The 26,547-nt window shown below is 39.9% G+C and overlaps 1 protein-coding gene across 2 annotated transcripts; it reads left to right on the forward strand.

Moving 5' to 3' along the window:
- The first annotated feature begins 261 nt into the window (after positions 1-261).
- On the forward strand, positions 262-25,435 carry LOC133660181 (terminal nucleotidyltransferase 4A-like). Of its 2 annotated transcripts, none has more exons than XM_062063415.1 (12): positions 262-1,203; positions 10,840-10,963; positions 14,905-14,951; positions 15,174-15,294; positions 15,380-15,487; positions 15,554-15,682; positions 20,573-20,783; positions 20,865-20,991; positions 21,095-21,198; positions 21,373-21,557; positions 21,705-21,827; positions 23,467-25,435. In XM_062063415.1, exons 1-12 carry the CDS (start codon positions 518-520, stop codon positions 23,845-23,847), a joined length of 2,346 nt encoding a protein of 781 aa, XP_061919399.1. In that variant the 5' UTR covers positions 262-517; the 3' UTR covers positions 23,848-25,435. The 2 variants fall into 2 exon arrangements, with proteins under 2 accessions (XP_061919399.1, XP_061919401.1); XM_062063417.1 differs by having other exon boundaries at positions 23,415-23,616.
- Positions 25,436-26,547: the final 1,112 nt, after the last annotated feature.

Here is a 26,547-nt window from a genome sequence, read left to right on the forward strand (position 1 = left end):
AGGTTTTTCTGGTTTCTGCTTTTGCGCCCCGATTCAGTTTTGACCTTCAAAGTAAAATCCGCTACCACAATAATTTAAAAAGCCTCCATAAGAAACGTTGTCATCGACGAGGATGATACATCCGTAAATATTTTGTTGTAAATATTTCTAAGACATTTTGCCGATTTCTGCAAACGTTTTCAAAGTGACCTATGTACATTTAACTTCCGGTGGTATGTGTATTACATATTAGCTTGATGCACCTCACCATGTTGAGGGGGTGTTCAAACATTTAAATCCCTCGCACATGCGTAGTTGGCGAAGAGTGCTGCTGGGTGCGCCATTTTTGCTTTACATGGGGAACGGAGTTGGGAAAGCCGTTTTTTAAAAACCACACCAGTTTCCGGACATGAAGTACTCCGAGGATAACAAGTAAACCAAAGCGGTAGGAAAACGGTCGTTTGTCAAAAGTGTTAAATTTGCCTTTTTGCTTGTCAATTTGTTTCCGTTGAGCGGTTGTCGGTCAAACTCGAGCCCAATGGATCACAGGACTGCTTGGATCCAGCCGGAACAGAAAGGACCTGCCAGCTCCCTCTGGATGCACATTTGGAAAACGTCTCAGGGATTCGCCAATAGTTCCGCCATCGACAACCGCGCTCCGTACCCCCGTGGCCATGTAACGTCAAACGTCCCGACGGGATCTAACAGCGAGTACTGTAAAAGTGTAGCGCCGCCGCTTGGTGCCGCCGTCTTCGGGAAAGTGTCGAAGCGAGACGGCGGCGGTGGAGAGAGGGTGAGCGCCCGGAGGAAGGGTTCCTTGTCACCGTCCTCCTCCTCTCTGGACTCGGAGGCCGAGAGCTCGTCTCCCTCCGGCTCCTCCCTCCAAATAGACAATTTGAACGTCGTCGAAGAAGCCAGCAGGTTTTTACACTACGGCGAACGCGAGCTGAACGAGAACGTGAGGCAGCAACACCCCGCTGCGCCTCTCCACGCTGCTCCCCAACACTGTTGCAGCACGCAACCATCCGGCGGCCACACCCCCGCCAGGATGAAGAACCAGCACGGGATCAAGCAGCAGCATTTTCAGTCATCGGGCCGCAGGAGGTATCTGAATCGTGCCAACACGTTCCACGGCGGGCTGCTGGCCCGCGGGTGCAGTGGACACCACGCGGACTCCTCCTGCAGCCTGTGGAAGACAAGGCGCTATAGCCCAGGTGTCAATGGGTAGGTGCAGAGGTCACTAAAGACCTACTTTTCAAGTTCATTCGGGTTTTGTGCACTCCTTGTCTATGATATGAGGTAGACCTGCACCATAATTTAAACCAGTGTTTTTGAACCACTGTGCCGCGGCTCACTAGTGTGCATTGAGATACAGTCTGGTGTGCCGTGGGAGCCAAGGCACATTTTTTGCGTTGGGAAAATCCGGAGGCACACCACCAGCAGAAATCATTAAAAAAACGAAACTCGGTTGACAGTAAAAAAGTCGTTGTCGCAATTGTTGGATATGACTTTAAACCATAACCAACCATACATCACTATAGCTCTTGTCTCAAAGTAGGTGTACGGTCACGACCTGTCACATCCAGCCGTGACTTATTTTGAGTTTATTGCTGTTTTTCTGTGAGTAGCGTTTTAGTTCTTGTCTTGCGCTCCTATTTTGGTGGCTTTTTCTATATTTTTGGTATACATTGTTGATTGTCATGTCATGTTTGGATGTACATTGTGGACGCCGTCTTTGCTCCACAGTAAGTCTTTACTGTCGTCCAGCATTCTGTTTTTGTTTACTTTGTAGCCAGTTCAGTTTTAGTTTCGTTCTGCGTAGCCTTCCCTAATCTTCAATGCCTTTTCTTAGGGGCACTCACCTTTTTGTTTATTTTTGGTTTCAGCATTAGACATCTTTTTACCTGCACACTGCCTCCCGCTGTTTCCGACGTCTACAATGCAATTAGCTACCGGCTGCCACCTACTGATATGGAAGAGTATTACACGGTTACTCTGCCGAGCTCTAGACAGTACCGACACTCAACAACAACACATAATTTGCAGACTATAATTACTGGTTTGCAAAAAATATTTTTAACCCAAATAGGTGAAATTAGATAATCTCCCACGGCACACCATACTGTATCTCAGTGGTTGTAAAACACTGATCTAATTTAACCTATTTGGGTTAAAAATATTTTTTGCAAACCAGTAATTATAGTCTGCAAAGGATGTGTTGTTGTTGAGTGTCGGTGCTGTCTAGAGCTCGGCAGAGTAACCGTGTAATACTCTTCCATATCAGTAGGTGGCAGCTGGTAGCTAATTGCTTTGTAGATGTCGGAAACAGCGGGAGGAGTGTGCAGGTAAAAAGGTGTCTAATGCTTAAACCAAAAATAAACAAAAGGTGAGTGCCTCTAAGAAAAGGCATTGAAGCTTAGAGAAGGCTATGCAGAACTAAACTAAAACTGTACTGGCTAATAAGTAGGGGTGTAACGGTACACAAAAATTTTGGTTCGGTACATACCTCGGTTTAGAGGTAACGGTTCGGTTCATTTTCGGTACAGTAAGAAAACAACAAAATATACATTTTTTGGTTATTTATTTACCAAATTTGTAAACAATGGCTGTGTCCTTTTAACATTGGGAACACTAATAATTCTGCCCACGTTAATCAACATTAAACTGCCTCAAATTGTTGCTCAGATTAAATAAAATGACAAAACTTTTCTTCTACATATAAAAAGTGCAACATTAAACAGTTTCAAGTCAACTCATCATGCATAATTTATTACAGCATTTGGGAAGCCTGTAGTTGATTTTTATAATGTAAATGTTATATTTTTATATCAACATGTGATAGCAGGGACCCTGCCATTCAAAACTAGGCTGCTGCATTACTAATGATCAATGTAACTATAGCTGAATGAAATGGTACAATAGCAATAGGAGAGACTATTCATCCCTGAACACCATGGAGTTCTTGTAGGCTTTTTATGCAATTACATTATTATATCAACTATCAGAGACAGAAACTCTTCATTTACCATAATGTCCTTTTTTGCTGCTTCAACACAGCTCAATCAACACAGAAAAAGGGAAAGTGAAATAACAGACAGACAGGGCTTTGCTGTCCGTAACACACACACACACAAACCGCAAAATGAGCTAATGTTACGCTAAAAGCAAATTAGCCTTCACCCCAAGCCAGGACTGCGAGCGAGCTGAGCTGCCTTTTATATTTCTAGAACACACCTGGGCATTCTGCGGCCCACGGGCCGCATCCGGCCCTTTGTGCGTCCCTGTCCGGCCCGCGTGAGGCCAATTATAAATTACAAAATAAATTTAAAAAAGTATCTATGTCGAGTGTGCAATACAACGGTGCTGCTTTTGTTTTGAAAATCGTTATTTGTATTACTTCCGTGTGGACGTATGCGTGTGTGTGATTGTGAGTGAATGTGAACAGCTGCAATCACAAATTACAAAATAAAGTTGAAAAAACATCTATGTCGTGCGCGCAATACAACTGTGCTGCTTTTATTTTGAAAAGTATTATTTATGGGCGTGTGTCCGTGTGTAACCTGCGAGTGAAGGTGCACATGCAGCGGCAAGTGATGCACGGTTTACACTCGAGACGCTAAAAAGAGAAAAATTGATGAAGAATGGCGTGTTTTCAACAAGACATGGACTGCAAAGCAACGTTCCCTCTAAGGTGCGTGCCTGCGCAATTGCGCACTGCTCAAGCGTCCGCTGCGCACAGCAAATATATGCCGCGCACCAAATCAAATCCCATCTGAATTCTAAACAAAATAAACATATTTATTCTATGTAATTTTGCAATGCAACTTTGAGTGACAGTGACAACAAGCGGCCCTAACGGTGTTCGTCAACACCGTTCAATTGAACACTGTTCAATTGTTGTAACGTCTATCGAGATGCTTCGAGGACAGGAATTATATCGATCACTTTATTGAGCAAAACTGTTTATATTCGGACATAACCACACCAAAAACATGAGTAAAACAATTCTATCTCGAAAAACTAGTCATTTTCTGCCGTACAAACCAGGCCAAAACCAACTTGTCATCTGTCACCAACACGCATAGCACTAAACCACTGGTGCGTTTATGGCCACAAAAAGTCGGACAACTCAAACACCACTCAAAGTTACACTATGACTCCTCAGTCATACGTGTGCTTATTTGTGTGCTTATTTTACTGTCATTTATTATTAATGTTAATTTATTTATATTAGTCATGGAATGCTGTTACACACACTATGTTGAAGTATTACTATTATTATTAATTATTATTATTATTATTATTATTATTATTATTATTATTATTATTTTACGGTATGTATCAAAAATATAATTGAGCAAAATTTAATTGAAATTTTGTCGTTGTGGCCCTCCAGCAGTGCTCGGGTTGCTCATGCGGCCCCCGGTAAAAATTAATTGCCCACCCCTGTTCTAGAAGGTCAACGGGCTCATAGTGATGTTACTAGTAGTTGACTGGGAGGTGTTTATTATAATTTGGGGAGAGTCCGCTGCCTGATGCTTACCTGCTAAACGCTAAGCACTGACTGCATGCGCTCTGAATACGCACTGCTGATTGGCTGTTACCGCTCTGTTTGTAACCAATCAGATGGTTGTGTGGGTGAGACAATGCTAGGTGCTGTGTAGAGTACTGACCGAGACAGAGGCAGAAGGAAACAGAGGCGGCTACTTAATATGTTCGTGTGGAAACTCGTTCGGTACACAACCGAACCGAAACCCCCGTACCGAAACGGTTCAATACAAATACACGTACCGTTACACCCCTACTAATAAGCATACAAAAACAGAATGCTGGACGAAAGCAAAGACTTACAGTGGAGCAAAAACGGCGTCCACAATGTACATCCGAACATGACATGACAATCAACAATGTCCCCACAAAGAAGGATTCAAAAAAACTGAAATATTCTTGATTGCTAAAACAAAGTAGATGCGGGAAATATCGCTCAAAGACAGAGATGGAACTGCTACAAGAACATACCAAAAAAAGAGAAAAAGCCACCAAAATAGGAGCTCAAGACAAGAACTAAAACACTACACACAGGAAAACTCAAAATAAGTCACGGTGGGATGTGACAGGTCGTGACAGTACACCTACTTTGAGACCAGGGGCCGTACTTATCAAGCTTCTTAGAGTGCCATTTTACACTTAAGTCCTGAGAATTTGCGAAATTTAGTCCTACTCTCAAACTTAAGAATAAAAGCTTTTTATCAACGTTCTTAAGTCTAAGAATCACTACTCTCCACGATATTTAAGAGACCTTCAGAGGTGTCTTAAGTGGTTAGGAGTTGCCAGCAGGGGATGGCACTGAGGCGAGAGAGATGTGCGCGAACATTCAGGGAGCGGAACGATGTTCTGGATTCGTTTGATGACGAGCAGCTGATCAAACGGTATCGTTTAGACAGAGCGGGAATTTTTTTTGTCACAGATGTAATACTTTTCGATTCCATGTTGATTTCTGCATGTGGCTGCAGTGGGCTAGTATATATAGAGCCACCCACACCAGTTTCAAATTAGTTGCCTAATTAATGAATTGGAAAGAAAATGTTATGAGAGTAGCGTATGTGTGTGGCCGTGAGGTGAGTGACGTCAGTGAGTGTGTGGGCGACAGAAGAGAGGGAGCGGTAGCGTGAGTGCCGGCGGGGACTAGTTTGTTTTGTATTATTTTGTAGTTTATTGTCAAAATATACACTCCCATTGTCCACTTAAATATTTCCAAGATATTTCTTTATTCTTAGACAACGGATTCCCTTCCGTGATTGGTCATTTCTATGGACACAGAAATGACGTCACCTAAAATTCCATTTACGGCACATAGTAATGTCGTAATTCAGCTCTGAGTGTGACACTTAAGATTCAGTCCTACACTTCGCTGAAAGTGTGAGTAAGACGCTTGATAACTAACTTTTAAGTGCAGCTTTCAGCGAATAATTTATTTACTCTTAAGTCAACTCTTAGCAGACTTCTTAGGAGTAATTCTGAGAAGCTTGATAAGTACGGCCCCAGAGCTATATTGATGCATGGTTGGTTATGGTTTGAAGCCATCTCCAAAAATTGCGACGACTTTTTACTGTGAACTGAGTTTCGTTTTTTAATGATTTCTGCTGGTGGTGTGCCTCCGAATTTTTCCAACGCAAAAAATGTGCCTTGGCTCAAAAAAGGTTGAAAAACACTGATCCAAACCTCTGTCTTAACGAATATGCTTACATTTTGATTTACAATGTCTCATGTATTCATATTAACATGTCGTTTATTTGTAGCTTCTAAATATGACTCATTTCCTTTCTACACACCTGTAAACTAATTGCATACCCCTATGGCTGCTTGGTGTCCTCAAAAACGTTTTTTTTAAGGGCAGTTATTATATATACACTCGGCCTGAGCAATATGGAATAAAAATTAAATCTCAGATTTTTTTAACAAAAAATGTGATTTACTATTTCCCCCCATATTTATTAAAGAAACAAATGAATACAAACGACAGAGGTAATTCAAAACAAACATTTATTATATTGATCAAAAACTAATGGAATGACAAGTACTGAATCGTACTCGTAGCAACACTTTGAATTGTATGGTGTTATTTTTAGACCGGATTTTAATTGTACTTTTTATGGAATAATTTTCAAATAACTAAATTAAGAGCTTCTTCTGGTAGGCAATACTTCTGATAACAAAAATGTAGCATTGCACATTGCATGCAAATAAATAATGATATCCAACATTGAAATGAATAACGTGCCAACTTAAAACTGCTGTTTTGAATAAAATACTTATGTAAATAAAAATGTAGTGTTGTACATTGTATACCAATTAATAATCTAGTAAAACATTTAGAGGACTATAGTTTTATTAAGTGGATAAAAACAGGCTTTTAATTGTATGTGCACCACATCTTTGCACCACTGTGCCTCTTTCTCATCATACATCGTACTTTGTGTTAATTATTCCATCACCATAAGCTGCTTTTTAGCGGGAGTTTATGTTCTTTTTTGCCTCATAAAGAGTTGCATTCCAGCACTTGGCTGGAGGCTTTGGTTTCAGGTGCTGGAATTAGTTTGTTGTGCTGCTGCCTTTTTTTGAACAAACTTTGAAATGTGCAGTCATTTGTTCCATGCCTGTTGCTGCAAAACCAAAACTACTGACATAACTCTTTATTTGTATTTTTTATTTGTATTTTTTTGGGAAAAAACATCTCACTCTGGTTTGTGCTAGCATTTGCCATGTTTTTGCTCGGTGTGTGAATCTTCGTTAAGGAAATGAGAGTGGAAGCTATGGAAGTTCCTGGGAGCAAAAAGTATGCCGTAGCAAGAGGAGAAAAAAAACAAAAACATTTGTTTTTTAAATCGGCAAACAAAATTCGAAGTTATCAATATATCGCCCAGGCCTAATGTACACATATATACTGTGGTACCTCAACTTAAAATGATTTGAAATAAGAGCTGTCTCCCTGCAAATTGTTATTCCTTAAGTTGCAACCAAAAATGTGAGTTACAAGCATACTAACCACTAGTTGGCGTAGTAAATGTCACAGTGAACCCCGTAAAATACGTCCAAAACATTTGGTCTTACTCGCTAGCATTAGTTTATAGCTATCGATGGGCATAACCCTGTTTTCCAACTATGAGAAGAAGAAAAAATTGAGTGTAAAGGGCAGTGCTGAGAACAAGTGGATGATATTCATTGAATTACACAAATCATCAAAATCATGACAGAGCATGTAGTCAAGTTGGTGAAGCAATCCAAGCGTATTGATGCTAGTCTGCACCATACCGAAGCAAAATTAGTCTAATGCCAGCCAAGAATAATAAAATATCCGAACGGCAGATGTTTATCCATTAAAATATAGAAACTCTGCTAATAGTGAGTTGGACAGAGAAGCACCTGGAAGGAGGTACCGTAGAAGTCCACTCTCTAAGCTAAATTCTGTACATTATGACATTGCTTCATAAAACTCAATAAATCAATCAATGTTTATTTATATAGCCCTAAATCACAAGTGTCTCAAAGGGCTGTACAAGCCACAACGACATCCTCGGTACAGAGCCCACATACGGGCAAGGAAAACTCACCCCAGTGGGACTACTGTAGTTCATTCGATTGTATTGTTTTCAAACAATACTATCTAAGTTAGTGTTTCTTTTTAAAAAGTATTCCCTATGTTAAAATTGTGCATTTTGGGGTTGGGGGTGGCAAGCACCAATTAAATTGTTTTCCATTCTTTTCAATGGGAGATGTTGATTGGAGATACAAGTGTTAAAAGCTTTGTCACAGACCCAATTAAGCTCATAAATTGAGGCACAGCAGTAAATTAGGGCTGTCAAATATCCATTAACTCGTGCAACTAATCACAAAAAATGGTTGCATTAATCATGTAAAAACACAGATTAATCGTACAACACATGCTCCCTTACCTTAACTGTGGATGGTTACTGAAAAGTGTAGGTTATTATACAGTTAGTGTTCACCAACTGGTGTGCTCCTCCCTGCCAAATTTCACTTTGAAATACACGCCGACTGAACTTTAGATAAAATAGTGTACCGTATTTCCCGCACTATAAGGCGCACCTAAAAACCAAACATTTTCTCAAAAGCTGACAATGTGCCTTATAATCCGGTGCGCCTTATATATGGACCAATATTGAGCCACAACAAACCTAAAATTCATTTTCATAAAGTTTAGGTCTCGCAACTACAGTAAACAGCCGCCAACTTCTTTTTCCCCGTAGAAGAAGAAGTGCTTCTTCTTCTACGGTAAGCAGCCGCCCCCGTAGAAGAAGAAGCGCGCGGTGCATGCTGGGATATGACGTTTCATTTCCATTTGTGTGTTTCTGTAAAGACCCCGAAATGGCTCCTACTAAGAGACACTCTTACGACGCAGAGTTCAAACTCAAGGCAATCAGTCACGCAGTAGAACACGGGAATAGAGCAGCCGGGTGGATTGACAAAATAACTCCAGCCGCTGGATATTGGTGTCAACAGGGCATTCAAAGCTAGACTGCGAACTGCGTGGGAACAGTGGATGATAGAAGGCGAACACACGTTCACCAAGAAAGGAAGATAGCGCCGGACGACATACGCCACTATCTGCCAGTGGATCGTAAATGCCTGGGCTGATATATCAGTCTCAACTGTGGTCCGAGCTTTCAGGAAGGCAGGAATTGTCACTGAACTGCTGGACAACAGCAGCGACACTGACTCCATTAATGACTTCGACGAGACGGAGCCGGGCATTTTGGATGCCGTATTCGCCCAACTATTTAATTCGGACACTGAAGAAGAAGAATTTGAGGGATTTGTGGATGAGGAATAACTTCAGAAAGTGAGCTTTAAATGTTTATTTTGTGTGTTATGTGTGACATTAACGTTTGAGCAACGTTGAGTTATTGATATTGTTATTGCTCTGCACTATTTTGAGTGTTACTATTTTGTGATTGCACGTTTGATTTACCGTAACACGAGAAAATCAGCTGTTTATTCATTTTGGGAGTGAACAGAGTTGTTAGAACGCTGGTTTGTAATATATTAATAAAGTTTGACTGACCTATCTGACTGTTTTGTTGACATTCCCTTTAGCGCAGCTCCATCTAATGGATGCATAGGTGCGCCTTATAATCCGGTGTGCCTTATATGTGAACAAAGTTTTGAAATATGCCATTCATTGAAGGTGCACCTTATAATCCGGTGCGCCTTATAGTGCGGAAAATACGGTACAAGTTTTTAGCAAATACATGATATGCATTCAAGTACCATATTTTCAGCACTATAAGGTGCACCGGATTATAAGGCGCACCTTCAATGAATGGCCTATTTTAAAACTTTATTCATATATAAGGCGCATCGCATCATAAGGCACATAGAATAGACGCTACAGTAGAGGCTGGGGTTACGTTATGCATCCATTAGATGGAGCTGCGCTAAAGGGGATGTCAACAAAACAAATAGTGATTGTACTGACACTTCTACTTGCTGCTATCTGTTCAACAACCCACTTTTCGAGTTTGTCCTCCAACTGTAGCCATCTCGCTTTGTTCCCTTTGGAAACTCTGTTTAGTCTTCTTTACTTGGCGCAGCTCATCATGTTGCTTCCTCCACTTCCGCACCATTGATTCGTTAATGTTAAATTCTCTCGCTGATGCTCTATTCCCGTGTTCTACTGCGTGACTGATCGCCTTGAGTTTAAACTCTGCGTCATAAGCGTGTCTCTTAATAGGAGCCATTTTTGGGTCTTTACATAAAGTTTAGGTCTCGCAACTACGGTAAGCAGCCGCCGACTTCATTTTCCCCCGTAGAAGAAGAAGCGCGCTTCTTCTTCTACGGGGGAAAATGAAGTCGGCGGCTGCTCACCATAGTTGCGAGACCTGTTGTGGCTCAATAATGGTCCATATATAAGGCGTACCGAATTATAAAGCGCACTGTCAGCTTTTGAGAAAATTGGAGGTTTTTAGGTTTGCCTTGTAGTGCGGAAAATACGGTAACCCATTTAAAATTGTTTTGTGTCAAAATACAGTCTGTAGGTATTTTTCCAAGTTAATTTAAATTGTACAAGTAATTTACTGTGATTAATCTAAAAACACAAGTGTGATTAATCTCATATAGTTTGACATACACTAATATCTACAGTGTACATATATATACAGCTCATTACTGTAATCATTCCGGTAAACCTAATGAATGCAAGTGAATCCACAGGCTTGTCTGCTGTGGAATGCAATCAAGTTTTTTTTTTTGTTTTTTTACAATTCCAAGTTATGGCTAATCAAATAATCACAGTAGTTTAAATGAACTGTATATAACACATGTTTCTGTGCTACCATGTAGTCTCCATGAAGAAATAGTGGACTTTTTTAACTTCATGTCACCGTGTCCCGAAGAGGAGGCCATGAGAAGAGATGTTGTGAAACGGATCGAGAGCGTCATCAAGGAACTGTGGCCCACAGCTCGGGTGAGCTACTGCAGTACTGTCAAAAGTTTTGCCCTACCAAATGGTTATAGGATCATCTGCTTCCTTTTAGTTGTGCTGTTGTCAACCGGATGATTAGTCCTCTTGCACACCGTTACAGTCTCCAATTAGCCCAACATGCTCAAAGTACCCACGTGAAGCACTACCGAGATTAGATTCACAGTTTTCTAAGGTGTGCTTAGGTCAGCAGCCGCAGCAAGCATGGCTTTTTAACAAAACTTAAAATATCCATAATTTATGCAAATATGCATTTATTTATTTGAATATCCAAATGTGTCTGTGTTTCAATAGTAGAGTTTTCAATAACAGGCTGGTGGCTATCCCTTTTGTCTGCATACAGCTGGGGAATGTATATGATTACTAGAGCTGCAGCTATGGAATATTTTAGTAATTGAGTATTCTATCGAATATCCCGATCGATTAATCGAGTAATTGATAAACCATATTTTTGCTTAATTAAGGTTTAATTATACATGTTAAGATGTGCCCTCAATCATACGTTTGTCCTAATTGTCTTTTCTTTCCTAAACGACTGTTTTTGATTTTCATTATTGAAGGCTAACACGTGCAGCTAAAATGCGTCCGTGGTTGATTGTGCCAATTTGTGTGTGCTAATAAAAACAGGTGCGCTCACAGCCCTATGTACTGTGTGGTGTAACCGTATTAACAAAGTTCTTGTCTCTCGTGCGTTTTTGATGATCATTATACGGTGCTGTTTAAATGTTGGTTTCCCTACGCAAATCCGCTGGGCTGTTTTCAACCTGCCAACAATACATGAACAATATAAAAAGACAAACCACTTAATAATGACAATACAGTTTATTGCATTCATTACATGAAAAATAGTAATCAATGTTCATTTTGCCAACGTAACATGTTTGAGATGAAAACACAAATGCAAATACAATTAGTTCAAAATTAATATTCTTTGAGAAAGTTAAAATAAAAATATATATTTTTAGTATCAAAAATAAAACAAGAACAGTTTTCATTATATAAAACATAAAACGTGGATTAGGTCGTGCCTTTTGTACTGTATTTGAAATGTGCAACTTCATATTCAGAATCAATATGGCTGACAGGAACTTGGAACACAAGTGCTACCACTGTGAACAAGGACTAAGGATTCTTACATTCTACAGAGACTATAGTGAGTGAAAGTGCAAGCTATCCAATTAGCATGTGGTTGCATGACTCGAATAACCTTGCACGACTGCTTTCGCACGGTTATTAATGAAAGACTACATGAACACGACAGCTCGGATAGCGTTGATAGTTTTCAACACCTTTTGGTGGCATTTGATGACTTTGCGGGAGTGAGAGAACACATCCTGGTTATCATAATGAATAACATTTATTTTACTAACACATTTGATAATAGATGACTTACCTCGCCTCTGGATGTCCCTCAATCAGATACTTTTTCGACAGGTGCTGCAGCATCAAACTTGTGGTATGCAAGCTCCACCTTGCAATGTTTGCATACTACTGCGTTTTCTTTCGATTTTAGTTTGAAGTGTTCCCACACCTTAGACAACTTTTGTCGCTTCTTAATTCCCTCGTTTTGCTATGGCTCTTGTCCACTGCTTTCTGCGGCGTCTGCCATTGTGAGTTGTATCGGCGAAAACGTTTTCCAAACTCAAGTGTATTTAAAAGACCGGTGTTGGGCAGTGCAGAGGGCGTATGATCTGTGACGTAAACACGCTGTGAAACACTTAAACAGTCCGTGCGAAACGTGAGCATTGACTACTGTTTATTAAACGAGGCCGTAAAAAAAACAACTAAACGAGGCCCTGAGGCAGCGAAAATTCCTCGAATATATTTTTAAATCGAATTACTCGAGGAAATGTTTCAGCTCTTATGATTACCATTTACCGTATTTGAATTGTTGCTTCATTGTGTTGTCAATGCTGGGCTGTTGTATAAACTACTTGGCCACAATAGGTTGTATTCACCTGACTTCACGTCTGGCTCATTAAATATGTGCGACTCGAAGTGGTGGGTCAGCGAGTGTCTGTTCTCAGCGTTTGAGGCGGCTTTTTGCCTTTCTCGAAGAAAAATGCGCCATGCTTGCGTTGTTTTAGGCTGTTGGAACAGTTCAAAACGCGAAAAGGATAAAAGTTTCTTCAGACCTCCTCGGAAGGTAATCAAGAAGGGCGAACGAGTGCAAGATTTGCAAAAAAACGACAAAAGTGGCACACACTCCATTCTGAGGGAGCAGATCGAGTCGAAGAACGCACGAGTTTGCAGGGATCACTTCGTTAAAGGTTTGTTTGATATACTTTTACTGTTTAGTAATTCCCATTTAACTATTATCTTGATATTGTTTGTATTTTATCTTGTTTTGGAGTTTTTAAAACGCATTTTTGCTACGAGTGTTTTGTAAAGCCCAACTCAGCGAGTCTAAACAAAAGAAAGCAACTGTGAGCAAAATCTAAAGGCTTGAGGTTTTACCAAAGGCAGCAATCATAAATGACAATTTCAGCACATACAGAACACTGAGGTCTATAATTATAATTTGATAAAGACGAGGAAAAACATGCGCACTCCTATACGACGCGTGCAACAAACATGGCTGTAGACAAAGTTGAATCATGAAATGCAACCTTACCCGAGCAAAAACGATGCATGGTTTATCCGGGAACGTTTAGATATTAATTTCCTTGACCCAGCCACACACAAAAAAGTTGTAGACTGCCATGCTTTTCCAAGTTTTTTAATCTGTTTTGATGTGTAGAATGATGTTTGGAGCACCAGATAGTTCGACATGTCTGATAACATGGCCGACTGATAATCCTTGGGATCATTCAACAAAGTTTTTTTTGATAATGTATAGAAATCTATTTCATTGCCTAGTTAGATTTTTTTTTTGCTCATATCTGCTTTTAATGATAAGTTCTAGGCCTCTTGTGTACTCCGATAGTTCCACTCTGTGTGCTGCAAAGTAGCCATATTGGTTTGGTGGTCCATCATATCGTTTATTTATTTATTTTCAAAAGTCACGTGACAGGATACAACCTACTGGCATAGTCTTCTGGTTTGGTTTCAGCCCTGTGGAAATAATTTTCATCTTTTTTGGGGGGATTGTAATTGCATATAACTTACAAACTACAGATAAGTATTCTAGTTAATTTGTTTTCATATTTAATGTTTTAAAAAAATATTTAGAAAACTAGCCTAGAAAGAGTCATATAAAAGACTATAAAGAGTCATACCAAAGACTATAAAAATGAGACCCATTGCCTCCCTGCTTGGCACTCAGCATCAAGGGTTAGAATTGGGGGTTAAATCACCAAAATGATTCCCAAGCGTGGCCACCGCTGCTGCTCACTGCTCCCCTTACCTCCCAGGGGGTGAACATATGGATGGGTCAAATGCAGAGGATAATTTCACCACACCTAGTGTGTGTGTGACTATCAGTGGTACTTTAACTTTAACTTAACATTTTAAACTAGTAGTCTTTAGCCTTTTTTAGAGAAACATGTTTTTTTCCCTGCCTTTTATACCCCATTGTTTTCATCTACATTATTTTAATACAAAACAATAATAAGCAGTTCCTAGCTATTCAATAAATGTGCATCTTAATAGTGACAAGCCTAATCCCTCACTTTCAAGTTAGGATACTAACACAAGAATACCATCTTTAAAATGAACTTGCAATAAAGTTAATATTTTTGCACTCTTGAGCATGGTTCATCAGACCAATTGGTAGGATGCAGCTCCTTTTTATAGTAAGTCAACTCACAAACCAGTCACTGATGATATACAAAATATATCATGTCTCTTTTGGTTTGCTATTTTCAGTGTGTGTGTTAGTTGTGGGTCTAATGTCTTGTTGCATTTATTTGTCTTTTCTCCCCTCAATTTTGCTTAGGTTTCATTTTGTACAAGTCTTAAGTGTTTGGTAAATGTGTCTCCCCTAGGTGGAGATATTTGGCAGCTTCAGTACAGGACTCTACCTTCCAACCAGGTAATGTTTGCTTTTGGCATTACTTGTCAGATTTTTGTTTTGGCTTGATATGATAAGCTGTTTGTGGATTATGCTGTGGTTTGCAAAATATGTTGAAGCTCTAGTCTTAATCAATTTAAAGTTTGCACAGTGTAGTTCAAATCAACAAATGCAGCCTTGATGTAGTCTTGATTTTGCACCATTTTTTTAAGAAGTTTAATTTTATCTTTTTGGTTTTGTCAGTGACATTGACCTTGTCGTGTTTGGCAAGTGGGACCATCCACCACTGCAGGAACTGGAGCAAGCACTCAAAAGACACAACGTGTCAGGCCCGTATCCCATTAAAGTCCTTGACAAAGCTACTGTGCGTCACCTGGTCCAGCATGGGATTTTGTTTGTTTGGGTAATTACGTTGAATAGAGGTGCATTGATTCCAGCTGTCTCTCCAGGTGCCCATCATAAAGCTGACTGACTATGAAACAAAGGTCAAAGTTGACATCAGCTTCAATGTGGAGACTGCTGTAAAAGCAGCACAATTCATTAAGAGCTACCTTAAGGTAAAATATTTTTACAGCTTCAATTTTGTCATGGTTGTTTACGTGCAATGTCTGCCTGTTTTGTAGAAATACACTGTTCTGCCACCACTGATCTTCGTTTTAAAGCAGTTCCTACTCCAGAGGGATCTGAATGAAGTCTTTACTGGAGGCATCAGTTCCTACAGTCTTATACTGATGGCCATCAGTTTCCTACAGGTCAGTATCAATCAATCAATGTTTATTTATATAGCCCTAAATCACAAAAGTCTCAAAGGGCTGCACAAGCCACAACGACATCCTCGGCACAGAGCCCACACAAGGGACGTCGATGTGAATGACTATGAGAAACCTTGGGGAGGATCGCATATGTGGGTAACCCCCCCTCTAAGTACAGTCCCTAGTGTATCCAACATAACAGTGAGAGTCCAGTCCATAGTGGGGCCAGCAGAAGACCATCCCGAGCGGAGACAGGTCAGTAGCGCAGAGACGTCCCCAACCGATGCACAGGCGAGTGGTCCACCCCGGGTCTCAACTCTGGACAGCCAGCACCTCATCCATGGTCACCGGAACCGGAATAACCCAGCCAGGGGGCAGAGGAGAAAAGAAAACGGCAGATCAACTGGTCTAAAAAATGGGGGTCTATTTAAAGGCTAGAGTATACAAATGAGTTTTAAGATGGGACTTAAATGCTTCTACTGAGGTAGCATCTCTAACTGTTACCGGGAGGGCATTCCATAGTACTGGAGCCCAAACAGAAAACGCTCTGTAGCCCGCAGACTTTTTTTTGGCTCTGGGAATCACTAATAAGCCTGATTTCTTTGAACGCAGATTTCTTGCCGGGACATATGGTACAATACAATCTGCAAGATAGGCTGGAGCTAGACCGTGTAGTATTTTATACGTAAGTAGTAAAACCTTAAAGTCACATCTTAAGTGCACAGGAAGCCAGTGCAGGTGAGCTAGTATAGGCGTAATATGATCAAACTTTCTTGTTCTTGTCAAAAGTCTAGCAGCCGCATTTTGTACCAACTGTAATCTTTTAATGCTAGACATAGGGAGACCCGAAAATAATACGTTACAGTAATCGAGACGAGACGTAAAGAAGGCATGAATAATGATCTCAGCGTCGCTAGTGGACAAAATGGAATTAATTTTTGCAGTAGTAATTTAATTGACTAATAATTTTTGTCTGAGTTATCAAGGACCTATTTTTCCCTGACTAAAATAGAAGATAACTAATCAAAATAAATGCACAGTGACAATGATAAAATCAACTGACCGTTTAAACAATGAATAAAATGTTGAAACAAAATCAATCATATTTAATTTGGTCAGGACAATTTTGGATTATATCCAACCATAGGGTGGCGAAGTTGGTAGAGTGGCCGTGCCAGCAATCGGAGTGTTGCTGGTTACTGGGAAATAATCGATTTTTAGATGCATTGCAATTATAAAATGGATTAGTAAACATCTATAATCGATTTATTTATTGTAAATAAAGTAATGCAGACAGTTCTAAAATTTGGCTGACTGCAGCGAGCCACCTCAGAGAGATCCGACCAGCTCTTTTATTTTAGGGCTCTTATGTTCTAGTTTTGCACACATTTTCATTAATTTAATAAATGTGGGAATTAATTTAACTCTTTCTTTTTACAAAGGCACTTTTTTTAAAGTTGCAAGAGAGAAATGCTTATTTATTCAAACGAAAAGAAATGTAGAACTGCATTAATATACATAAATTAAAGATGCATCAATAATAGTTTTTTAGTCGAATCGTAGCTCCAGAATGGTAGACAAATCGTGAGGTGCCCAAATATTCCCACCTCTACAGCAAACAATGATAGTTTTTTTAGTCGAATCGTAGCTCCAGAATGGTAGACAAATCGTGAGGTGCCCAAATATTCCCACCTCTACAGCAAACAATGATAACATTTGAGGACTTTATTATGATGAAAAATTGAAAAAGGGTATTTTAAAGATATTTACTGACATTGACATGTGAACAAAAAAATTATTAACCGCATCATTCCTGACTATAAGCCCATGCTGTTTCTGTGTTTAACACATGGTTTGCAGGTCACCTTAAATAAAGGTGCTTTCAAGGACACCTAAATATACTTTATATTTTATACTTGAAAGTTTTCGTTGACTAAATTTGACTTTAATGTTGGCCAACTAAAAATGTATTCAACTAAAACTGAATCACTTTAAATGACTAAAGTTTGACTAAAACTAAAGATATTAATATGAAAAACTGACTAACTGCTGCAGGTACACATTCATATCAGCGACATGTAGGGCTGGGCCGTTATTGAATAAGTCAATTGACCTACGATAAGTGAAAATTAAGTCGGTAAGTTTTCCAGTGTAGGTAAATCGCAATGTACATGCTTCAAGAGCGTTCACGCTTTTCATCAGTTTCAGCAGCTGCACGGGCTTGTGCCATAGCGAAAAGAAGGGTGTGAATTAGGACTGAGCGGTTTTGAGGAAAAAACCTAAATGCGATTTTTCTCTCCAAAATTACAATTCGATTTGCAATGTTTATATTTTATACATAAAAACGAAAAAATGAGTGAAGGAAGACATGTTACTTTTAGACTGTCAAGCAACATATTTGTGTCTCAAGGTCCCACACATTAAAACATGCGATGATTGACTTAAAAAAATATTTGGCTTTATGCAGACAAACTCAGAGCTTCTGTCTATATCATGCATAAGAAATATTCGATAAAAACTAAACGGTGTTCATAACGTAAAGTTATTTGTCATTACTGTAAAATTATTTACCACTGTACTGTATTTGGAAGGTAAATACCTTTTTTGCTAACCTAAATAAAACAAAATGGACAAATGTATGTATGCGAAAATGTAACCTAAATAGATATTTACCATCAAAAGTGCTTTTTTTCCCGAATTTGGTCTAAAGAAATAATGGCAATAATATCGTTTATCTGCAATTTGTAGGTCAATATATGGTCGAGCAAAATTTGTTATCAGCCCAGGCCTAGTGACAAGCAATAAGGTTTATGTCTGGTGAAGCACTGGCTCTTTTGGCATCACATTTACACCCCATGTGTGCTTCACCTCATGACTTTTCACAGCAGTTTATTACCGATCAGCAAGATTGATGTCACAAATTACATTAGACATTGATACAGGCTGTAAAAAGTCAAGGCATACAATACATCTTTCTGGATTGTATCTGTCACCATGCTAAGAAACAAGCACGTGCCACACAGTTCAGTTTGAGTGATAAGGTCCTGGGTTCGATCCTGCGCTCGGGATCTTTCTGTGTGGAGTTTGCATGTTCTCCCCGTGACTGCGTGGGTTCCCTCTGGGTACTCCGGCTTCCTCCCACCTCCAAAGACATGCACCTGGGGATAGGTTGATTGACAACACTAAATTGACCCTAGAGTGTGAATGTTGTCTGTATCTGTGTTGGCCCTGTGATGAGGTGGCGACTTGTCCAGGGTGTATCCCGCCTTCCGCCCGAATGCAGCTGAGATAGGCTCCAGCACCCCCCGCGACCCCGAACGGGACAAGCGGTAGAAAATGGCTGGATGGATGGATAATTGGACATTCAGAGGTGATGCTCACGCTGCCTCCCCTGGTTTCTGACCAATATTTGCTTGTGTAATGTGCACATTTAGCAAATGCTTCCTAAAATGTTAGATTTGAAATCCTGCACAAATACATTCATGACACATATCCGTAGACAAATATTAATTTTGTTTCCTTTTCATGACTGGTGCGCTGCCGCCCCTAGACCGCACGTCACTGGTTCATACATAACATTTTTGTTCAAGGTGCAAAAAAGAAGCACACAATTCTGCCGCCTAGTTAAACATTCATTTTTGTGTCAAAATATCACTCCTGTGTTTATATATAAAAAAAAAAATACGATTCAAACACCATTTGTTGAACGCTCACCTCAGTTGCAAGGTACTCGCTGTTCCTATTGCCTAAACATCACACTGAGTTGCAGGACACAGAGACAATCTCAGGAACACCAAAACAAGCTTGCTAGTTAGCATAGTTAGGATTATCTAGCTAGCGATTCCGTTCGTTCTTCGAGCCACAACGTTGACTGCTGTCTACTTTGCTGCTAATCATATTTGGATGGTTACAATCTGAAAACTCTTAGTTCTGAACCAGTTGTAGTTTTACAGCAGGGGTTCCACCTCAGAAAACACTTGGCCCTCCAAGTGTCACCATAATAACCAAAATTAAATTACAGTAGGCGTAAGTATTAAAACCAAGGCAGAGGTTTTATTTAACATGTATATTTAATATTTTTGGCTACTGTAACATTACACGCAGTTTGAACAGTAACAGTGTTGTAAAATTTAATTGATTCGTTGGCGTACTACTATATGAAGCCCGCGTAACACGTTCAGGGAAAAGGTATATTTTTGACGCGACTGATTGATTGTAAACAGAGGTCAGAATCACCGGAAGTATATTATCTGAGGGGGCGTGGCTACAAGATAGAGTTGCCAAATGGTAAATGTTGTCGAGTTCTTTGCATGAATGTTATAATTTTACATTACACCTTCAATGATAATAATGTCAGTTATCTACTAAAAAAACAAAAAATGATGTGGTACGTTACATGGACATGTAATGTACGTTTTAAAAAGACAGCCAAAAGAGGTTGGTGGATGAGAATAAATCTAAAGATAAAATTCAGTGTAGAAATTCATCAAATTGCATGAAATGTAGTCGTCATTTACAAAATTTTCCTGTCGGGGTTTGTGTGGCAGCACTACATGCCAATAGAAATGTTCCTTATCTTTTTCTCAAAGGGTGCTCACAAACTGTATCTGGTAGTCACAGTTCTTGTATTTAAACTAAAAAAAACAGCTGCTCCCAAGAAAGCAACTTAACTGCTATTTTGCTTTGAGGTGGATGTTGGAAGCATGGTGACAGTATTTTGTCTATAAATGCCCATGACTGACAACCAGTCCATGGTGTACCCTGCTTCTTGCTAGCTGTAATAAGCTCTAGCTCACTTGTGAACCTGAACAGTAAAAGCTGTAGAAAATGAATGAGATGGAAGTTTGTCTCAAAGCTACAGTTGAGCTTTCCCTATTTTTTCCATCACAGTTGCACCCTCGCATTGACACGCGGCGTTCCAACATCAACTTGGGCATCCTGCTGATTGAGTTCTTCGAGCTGTACGGCCGCGATTTCAACTACATGAAGACGGGCATCCGAGTGAACGATGCAGCATACTTGTCGAAGGAGGAGATGCTCAATGCCATGGGGAATGGAAACCGGTCATCTATGCTCTGTATTGAAGACCCAATTCAGCCAGGTCAGAACTTGTTTAGGGCTACATTGTTGCCAGCTTCATCTTATGAACAGAACATTTATTGGAGGTGGTTTTTGTGTACAGGTAACGATGTCGGCCGAAGTTCATATGGTGTCTTGCAAGTGAAACAGGTGTTTGACTTTGCTTACATGGTGCTCAGTCATGGTGTCTCCCCTCTTGCTCGGGCATACCCCAACAAAGAGTATGAAAGGTTGGGCATCCATTTTCACTAGAATATTTATTGTATGGCCAACAACCCAGTGTTTTTGTTGCTTGGTTTGTGCGAAAGATGAACAATACCCACTCTCTTGCAGTACTTTGGGACGAATTATCAAGGTTTGCCCAGAAGTGCTGGCCTACAGAGACTGGACCGTAAAGAAGTGGGGAGCTAAGCAGTATGTCAACCGGGAGAATCCTGGTGTGTAGTTGATTTAGAGCCTGTAATACTGTCTATTAAAATGTCAAACCTTTCTGTCAAGTTTGTGGTCTTGGTAACCCCTGATGATTTATTTTCATAATACACTTACAGCACGAGAGTTATTCTGCCAGATAGTTTTGAGTATTGCCTGAGCAGTTTTCTGTTGGCTTTCAGATGTAAAGACCTGTGAGCAGGACTTTGCCAGGCTGATGCTGGGATCTGTGGAGGATCAGCGAGACACGGCCTCCCCCCTCAGCGCAGACTCCCTCTCACCATCTCCAGTCTTCCTCAACAGCCCGAAGCACCATTCGTCATCATCCCCATGCTCGAACTCGTCTTCCTCCTCTGGAAGTGACATTGTAAGAACAACTGATGGGTTTTGTCTTATTTGTGAATCATTATTTTGCAGAGTTCAACTTACTGAAAGCCTAGTTCAGTTTTTGTTGCTAATGATCCTTATTTCCTCCTCCCTAACTTAAATTGGCATTTTTATTTTCTTTCCCCAGGAGTCTGACCTTCCTCTAAGCACCAATGATGCAATCCATCTCCACTCTCTCAACCTGGCATCAGTCCACTCCCTAATGCAGATGGCAACACAGCCAACAGGCTTCATGCATACCACACCTCAGGTTGGGGTTTTATTTACACATCTTAAACTCTTTGTAACCTAGTACTATTAAAATAATAATAAGGAAAGAGAGGCGGTTACAAATTTTAGTATTAGTCTTTTCTTTATCGATGCTTAAAAGATACACAAACTTACAGCTAGGTGGCAGCAATGCTCCTACTAATCAACAGGCTGACTTTTCAACCTAGTAGAAGTGTACAGAGAAGTTTCTGACAGGGAAAAAAAGGAAAAACGGAGTAGGCAAGGAAAGCAAGTTTTGGGTTTACCATGTATAAGGTAAGAAACAGGGAATGAGCACACTAGTGTGTGTGCTGCCTAAAACTCTGGCAGCGGAAACCATGCAACCAAACAACTTAAAGTGTTGAATGTGTTTTGAAGTCCATAAAAATGCACATTCCAGACAATCGTGTACATTTTGTTGAGCTTGTTTGATAATTACATGATTATATGCAGAATTCTGTTAGCAACAACTAATGTCAGTGGTTTGTACAAATTAATACATATTAATGGTACCTCAAATTACGAGTATTTTGAGATTTTAGTGGTATTTTTGATTTTTGTTAAGCTTTAAGTTGCGAGCATAATTTGAGTCACGAGTGTTCTTGCCGCTGGTAGCGATTGTCCACAGCACACACCAGAAATCGACACAATCCTGCCCTGCAGCCACCGGAACTGAGAACATTGGAGAGAACAAACCATTATAATAATGTTCTATAGTGTAGCAGCTTGACTGTAGCGCTGTCAATCTGCACCTTTCCGAAACAGATATTTAACTTTAGCTTCAAAGCGAATTCCACACAGCAGACATTTGTCCATTAAAATATAATAGAAGAGACCCCACATTAGTCCTATCCCCAAGAAAATGGTGTACAATAATATTACATTATTTCATAAAAGTATTGTACTGGTTTGTAGTATTTTCTATTGTATTGATTTTCAAACAATATTTCACGTTAAAAAGTGTTTCTATTTTTAAAAAGCATGTTAGATCACCAATTAAATTGATTTAAACCATTTTCAAAGGGCTAGGCTGATTTGGAATACAAGCTTAGTCAGGTACTACTGTATCAGGTTGTCCAGAGCAATTCAGTTTCAGGGAGGTCAAAGGGCATGACAGAATATATATATATATATATATATATATATATTTTTTAACCAGTCGTGTAACATGGGTCGCCGTGGCTCAGATGATAGAACACCCGTGCCATCAACATAAGGGTTCTAGTTTCGATTCCAGCTTCTGACATTGTAGTCACAGCCGTTGTGTTCTTTGGCAAGACAGTTCACCCACCTTTCTCCCAGTTCCACTCACACTGTTGTATGAATGTTTGGTGGTGGTCAGAGGGGCTGTAGGTGCAAATTGGCAGCCACACTTTCGTCTGTCTACCCAGGGCAGCTGTGGCTACAAATGTAGCTTAACATCAATGAGTGAATGTATGGGGATTGAACGATGGGTTCTCAGTTCTCTGTGAAGCGCTTTGAGTGTCTAGAAAAGCGCTGTACAAATCAAATCCATTATTATTGTTGTCCCCCTTGATTTGCAACAAGGGAAAACAATTTAGGTTACATTTTATGCCTTTCTTTTCAGTTTTAGGTGTCCCTTCCTGCAACCCTAACCATACCATCTGTCTGATTGCCAGTTCTACCATGAGAATCTACCATCCATCAATATGGTGCACCGCAACATGACACAAGCAGTGGCCTCCCAGCACTCCAACCCCACGAGCCCCCTACCCAGTCCCCTACACCGACTCTACCACCCCCAGATGGGAGGGCAGCACCAGCACATGTACACCGTGAGACTTGACTCCCAAGACCTTTTTGAGCCTCACAAATTTGGCTTTAAGCACAACCAAGGCAGTGGCCCACGTCCCTCCCAAGGTAGCTTCAGTCCCCAGCGGCGGTTTGTTCCTCAAGGCCACAACGCAGCGCCTGGCCTGAGGAACCAGCAGCAATATAACCGCAACACCTGGCGACGCAGAAAGAAGGACAATCTCCCAGCTCTGAATCAGGGCAGATGAAGGACTGAACCACTGAATATGTTCTACTGCTGTTTCAAGACCTTTCTGTGGCTGTCAGTTTGTCTTGGAACAAACCTTCACCCGGTAAGACAATTCAGATGGTCTCTAATTGTTTAAAGTGCTCAATCTGTGCTTCTCTACTGCAAGCACAAGACAATGTTACAAACGTCGTTTTGGCCCTCAAACTCTCACACTTCTGAAGCACACCAGCACTATTTGAGGAATTGCCAACCCAGACGGGGTCTTTACCAGTGTGACTACCATGAAACTACTCAGAAAGCAAAGTCATGTGCCATAGTACTGAATGAGCCCCTAAAGCTTAGCCCTTCTACACTCCAATTGGGCCTTTGTTTGGATCTGCTTTTTTCCTGACTGTTACACTGAATGCATCATTCCTTTCGCTGCGTTCTCACAGCTTGAACGCCGTTTTTTTTTGTCTCGAGTGAAGCGACGCACTACCTTTCTAGCTATGCAGCACAATGCTGACTAGATGTTTTCAGTGTGATGGCACAAAAGCAGACCTTGTCTCAAGTGCTTAAACTGTGATGACTTGTTTGAATGTACTGAACGTTTATTGTTGTGTGTGGAACGTTTCTTTTGTTCGCTCTTATTTGTCACTGAGGGATTTTTTCTTTCATTCACATTGGCACTTTATTTTTGTTGCATTCATGTGCAATAATAAGTTGCTTTTATTTAATTTATTTCACATTTTACTTTTTTTGTTTTTAGTATTTTGTCCTCCCACACCCACTTTTTTTTTCTTCCCTCCCGTGACCCATGCAATATAAGGATTTTTAAGGGCCTTGAAGGAAAGTTCCGCTTTGCAACTGAGGGGGTGCTATGCTATAGCTACATAAAAAATGTGCCAAAAATCTCCTGTTTACCATCACACTAGAATCACTTACCAACCGCTTGTCCAGATATTTATTGTCACCGCTAGTTCTCATTTTTAATCTGTCACATCTGTTTGAGTTTTGTTTTGTTGTTGTCATTCTGTGGAATGTTGACTTCAGCATCTTTTTTTGTCACTTCAAAACTATTTGGTGCTACTTCTACCAGCGAAGTGCTTATGTTCTGCCTTATGTCTGCTTTAAGTCTAAAACAAAAGGGCCCCACTGCCTTCTTGAATGACCAAATTCTGCCATGCATAGCCAAACATTTCAAATTTAGTTAATGTGAGCATTATGGCACCAGTCAGTTTACATGATACTTGGCCCGTCAGCCTTTTTTTCCTCTCTAAAAGTATGCAAGGCAACTCTACATCACTTAAAAGGAATTCATATGATGGTTAGGTTAAGGAAGTTGTTTGGTTTAAAATTGAGCCATGAACAAAACAACCATTTGCAATGCTGTTTCAGCATCAAGTCCATCCTAACTGATGGACTCAGACTTGATACTGAAAGGGCAGTTTTGTCTTAAGTGCAGCCTTTTGTTAAGATAATCAGCGAATGGTTACATGTTTATACACCAAACCAAATCCCCAGCTTGTATCTATGTAATTAAGGATGTGTAAATGACTGACTTATAGATATATTCTCTTTTTTAAGTCTTATGTTTTTCTATTTTTTTAATAAACATTTTAAATGCCTTTTTTATTGTTGTATTGTGTGTTTGTTCTGCATGTTGATCTTCTTTGAGACTAGGAGAAAAGTCAAATTTCAAAGGCAAAATGTTTCCACCTTAAATTATCAATGGAAATCCTTGCCAGTAAGCTTTAGATAATGTCATGCAGGTGTAAATTAATTTTTGCTTTTGGACAAGCGGTAGAAAATAGATGGATGAAAAGTCAGATTTATAAAAAAACATTTGAAAAAATTGCTCCTTCAATTTGAAATTGTTATTGTGCTATGGCTTGAAAAAAAAGACTGTGCGTGTATGCAGAAGTTACATTTGTTACCTGTGTTAAAAAAAAAAAAGACGAAACTATTGCAACAAATGTGAACATTTGCATATTAAACCACAATGTTCTGTGTGTAACTGAGGAAAGGAGGTTGCAAGCCCATGCCAATTAAATATGGCTAACATCACACAATATTAACACTCAAAAAAAAATTATATGAATACTTTTTCCTCCTGTCATTCTTGTAGCCTACAGCAGGGAGCACTGTTAGATCATTATTTTAATATTCAAGTCTGGAAGAGACTGTACTCCAATAAAATCATATCTCTCATCTCCACTCAATGATCAGAAAGCCCACAATATTTTCATGTTTGTGTTTTTTTCATCGCTCGGGATTGTCTTCTGCTGGCCCCACTATGGACTGGACTCTCACTGTTATGTTGGATCCACTGGGGACTGTACTTAGAGGGGGGGTTACCCACATATGCGATCCTCCCCAAGGTTTCTCATAGTCTTTCACATCGACATCCCTTGTGTGGGCTCTGTGCCGAGGATGTCGTTGTGGCTTGTGTGATTTAGGGCTATATAAATAAAACATTGATTGATTGATTGATCTAGCATTCAACCTAGAGGGTTAGGCCTTTAAAGGCTTCCTAAAATGTCCTTAAACCTTCTTAAATGACTTGGTTTTATCTTTAAGTTTTTGACTTTTTATTTTTATTTTTTTTACAAAATTGTGCAGACAAAAATATAAAATAGCCAGGATGTGATATTTAATAACGGCATGATAATACATAATAGTCATACATCCCTTGAATTTGGCTATAAATCAAGTTTCCCTTTTTTGCTTCATAGGGTAA

This window comes from Entelurus aequoreus, linkage group LG11 (assembly GCF_033978785.1).
Source record: "Entelurus aequoreus isolate RoL-2023_Sb linkage group LG11, RoL_Eaeq_v1.1, whole genome shotgun sequence".
Taxonomy (NCBI): Eukaryota; Metazoa; Chordata; class Actinopteri; order Syngnathiformes; family Syngnathidae; genus Entelurus; species Entelurus aequoreus.

What these genes read in the sequence shown, in the direction of transcription:
- LOC133660181 (XM_062063415.1), top strand. Translation starts at nt 518, where the DNA reads ATGGATCACAGGACTGCTTGGATCCAGCCGGAACAGAAAGGACCTGCC. An exon ending in TGTCAACCGGGAGAATCCTG is followed by an intron (nt 21,199 to 21,372) that starts GTGTGTAGTTGA and finishes GTTGGCTTTCAG; the next exon opens with ATGTAAAGACCTGTGAGCAG. An exon ending in TCATGCATACCACACCTCAG is followed by an intron (nt 21,828 to 23,466) that starts GTTGGGGTTTTA and finishes TCTGATTGCCAG; the next exon opens with TTCTACCATGAGAATCTACC.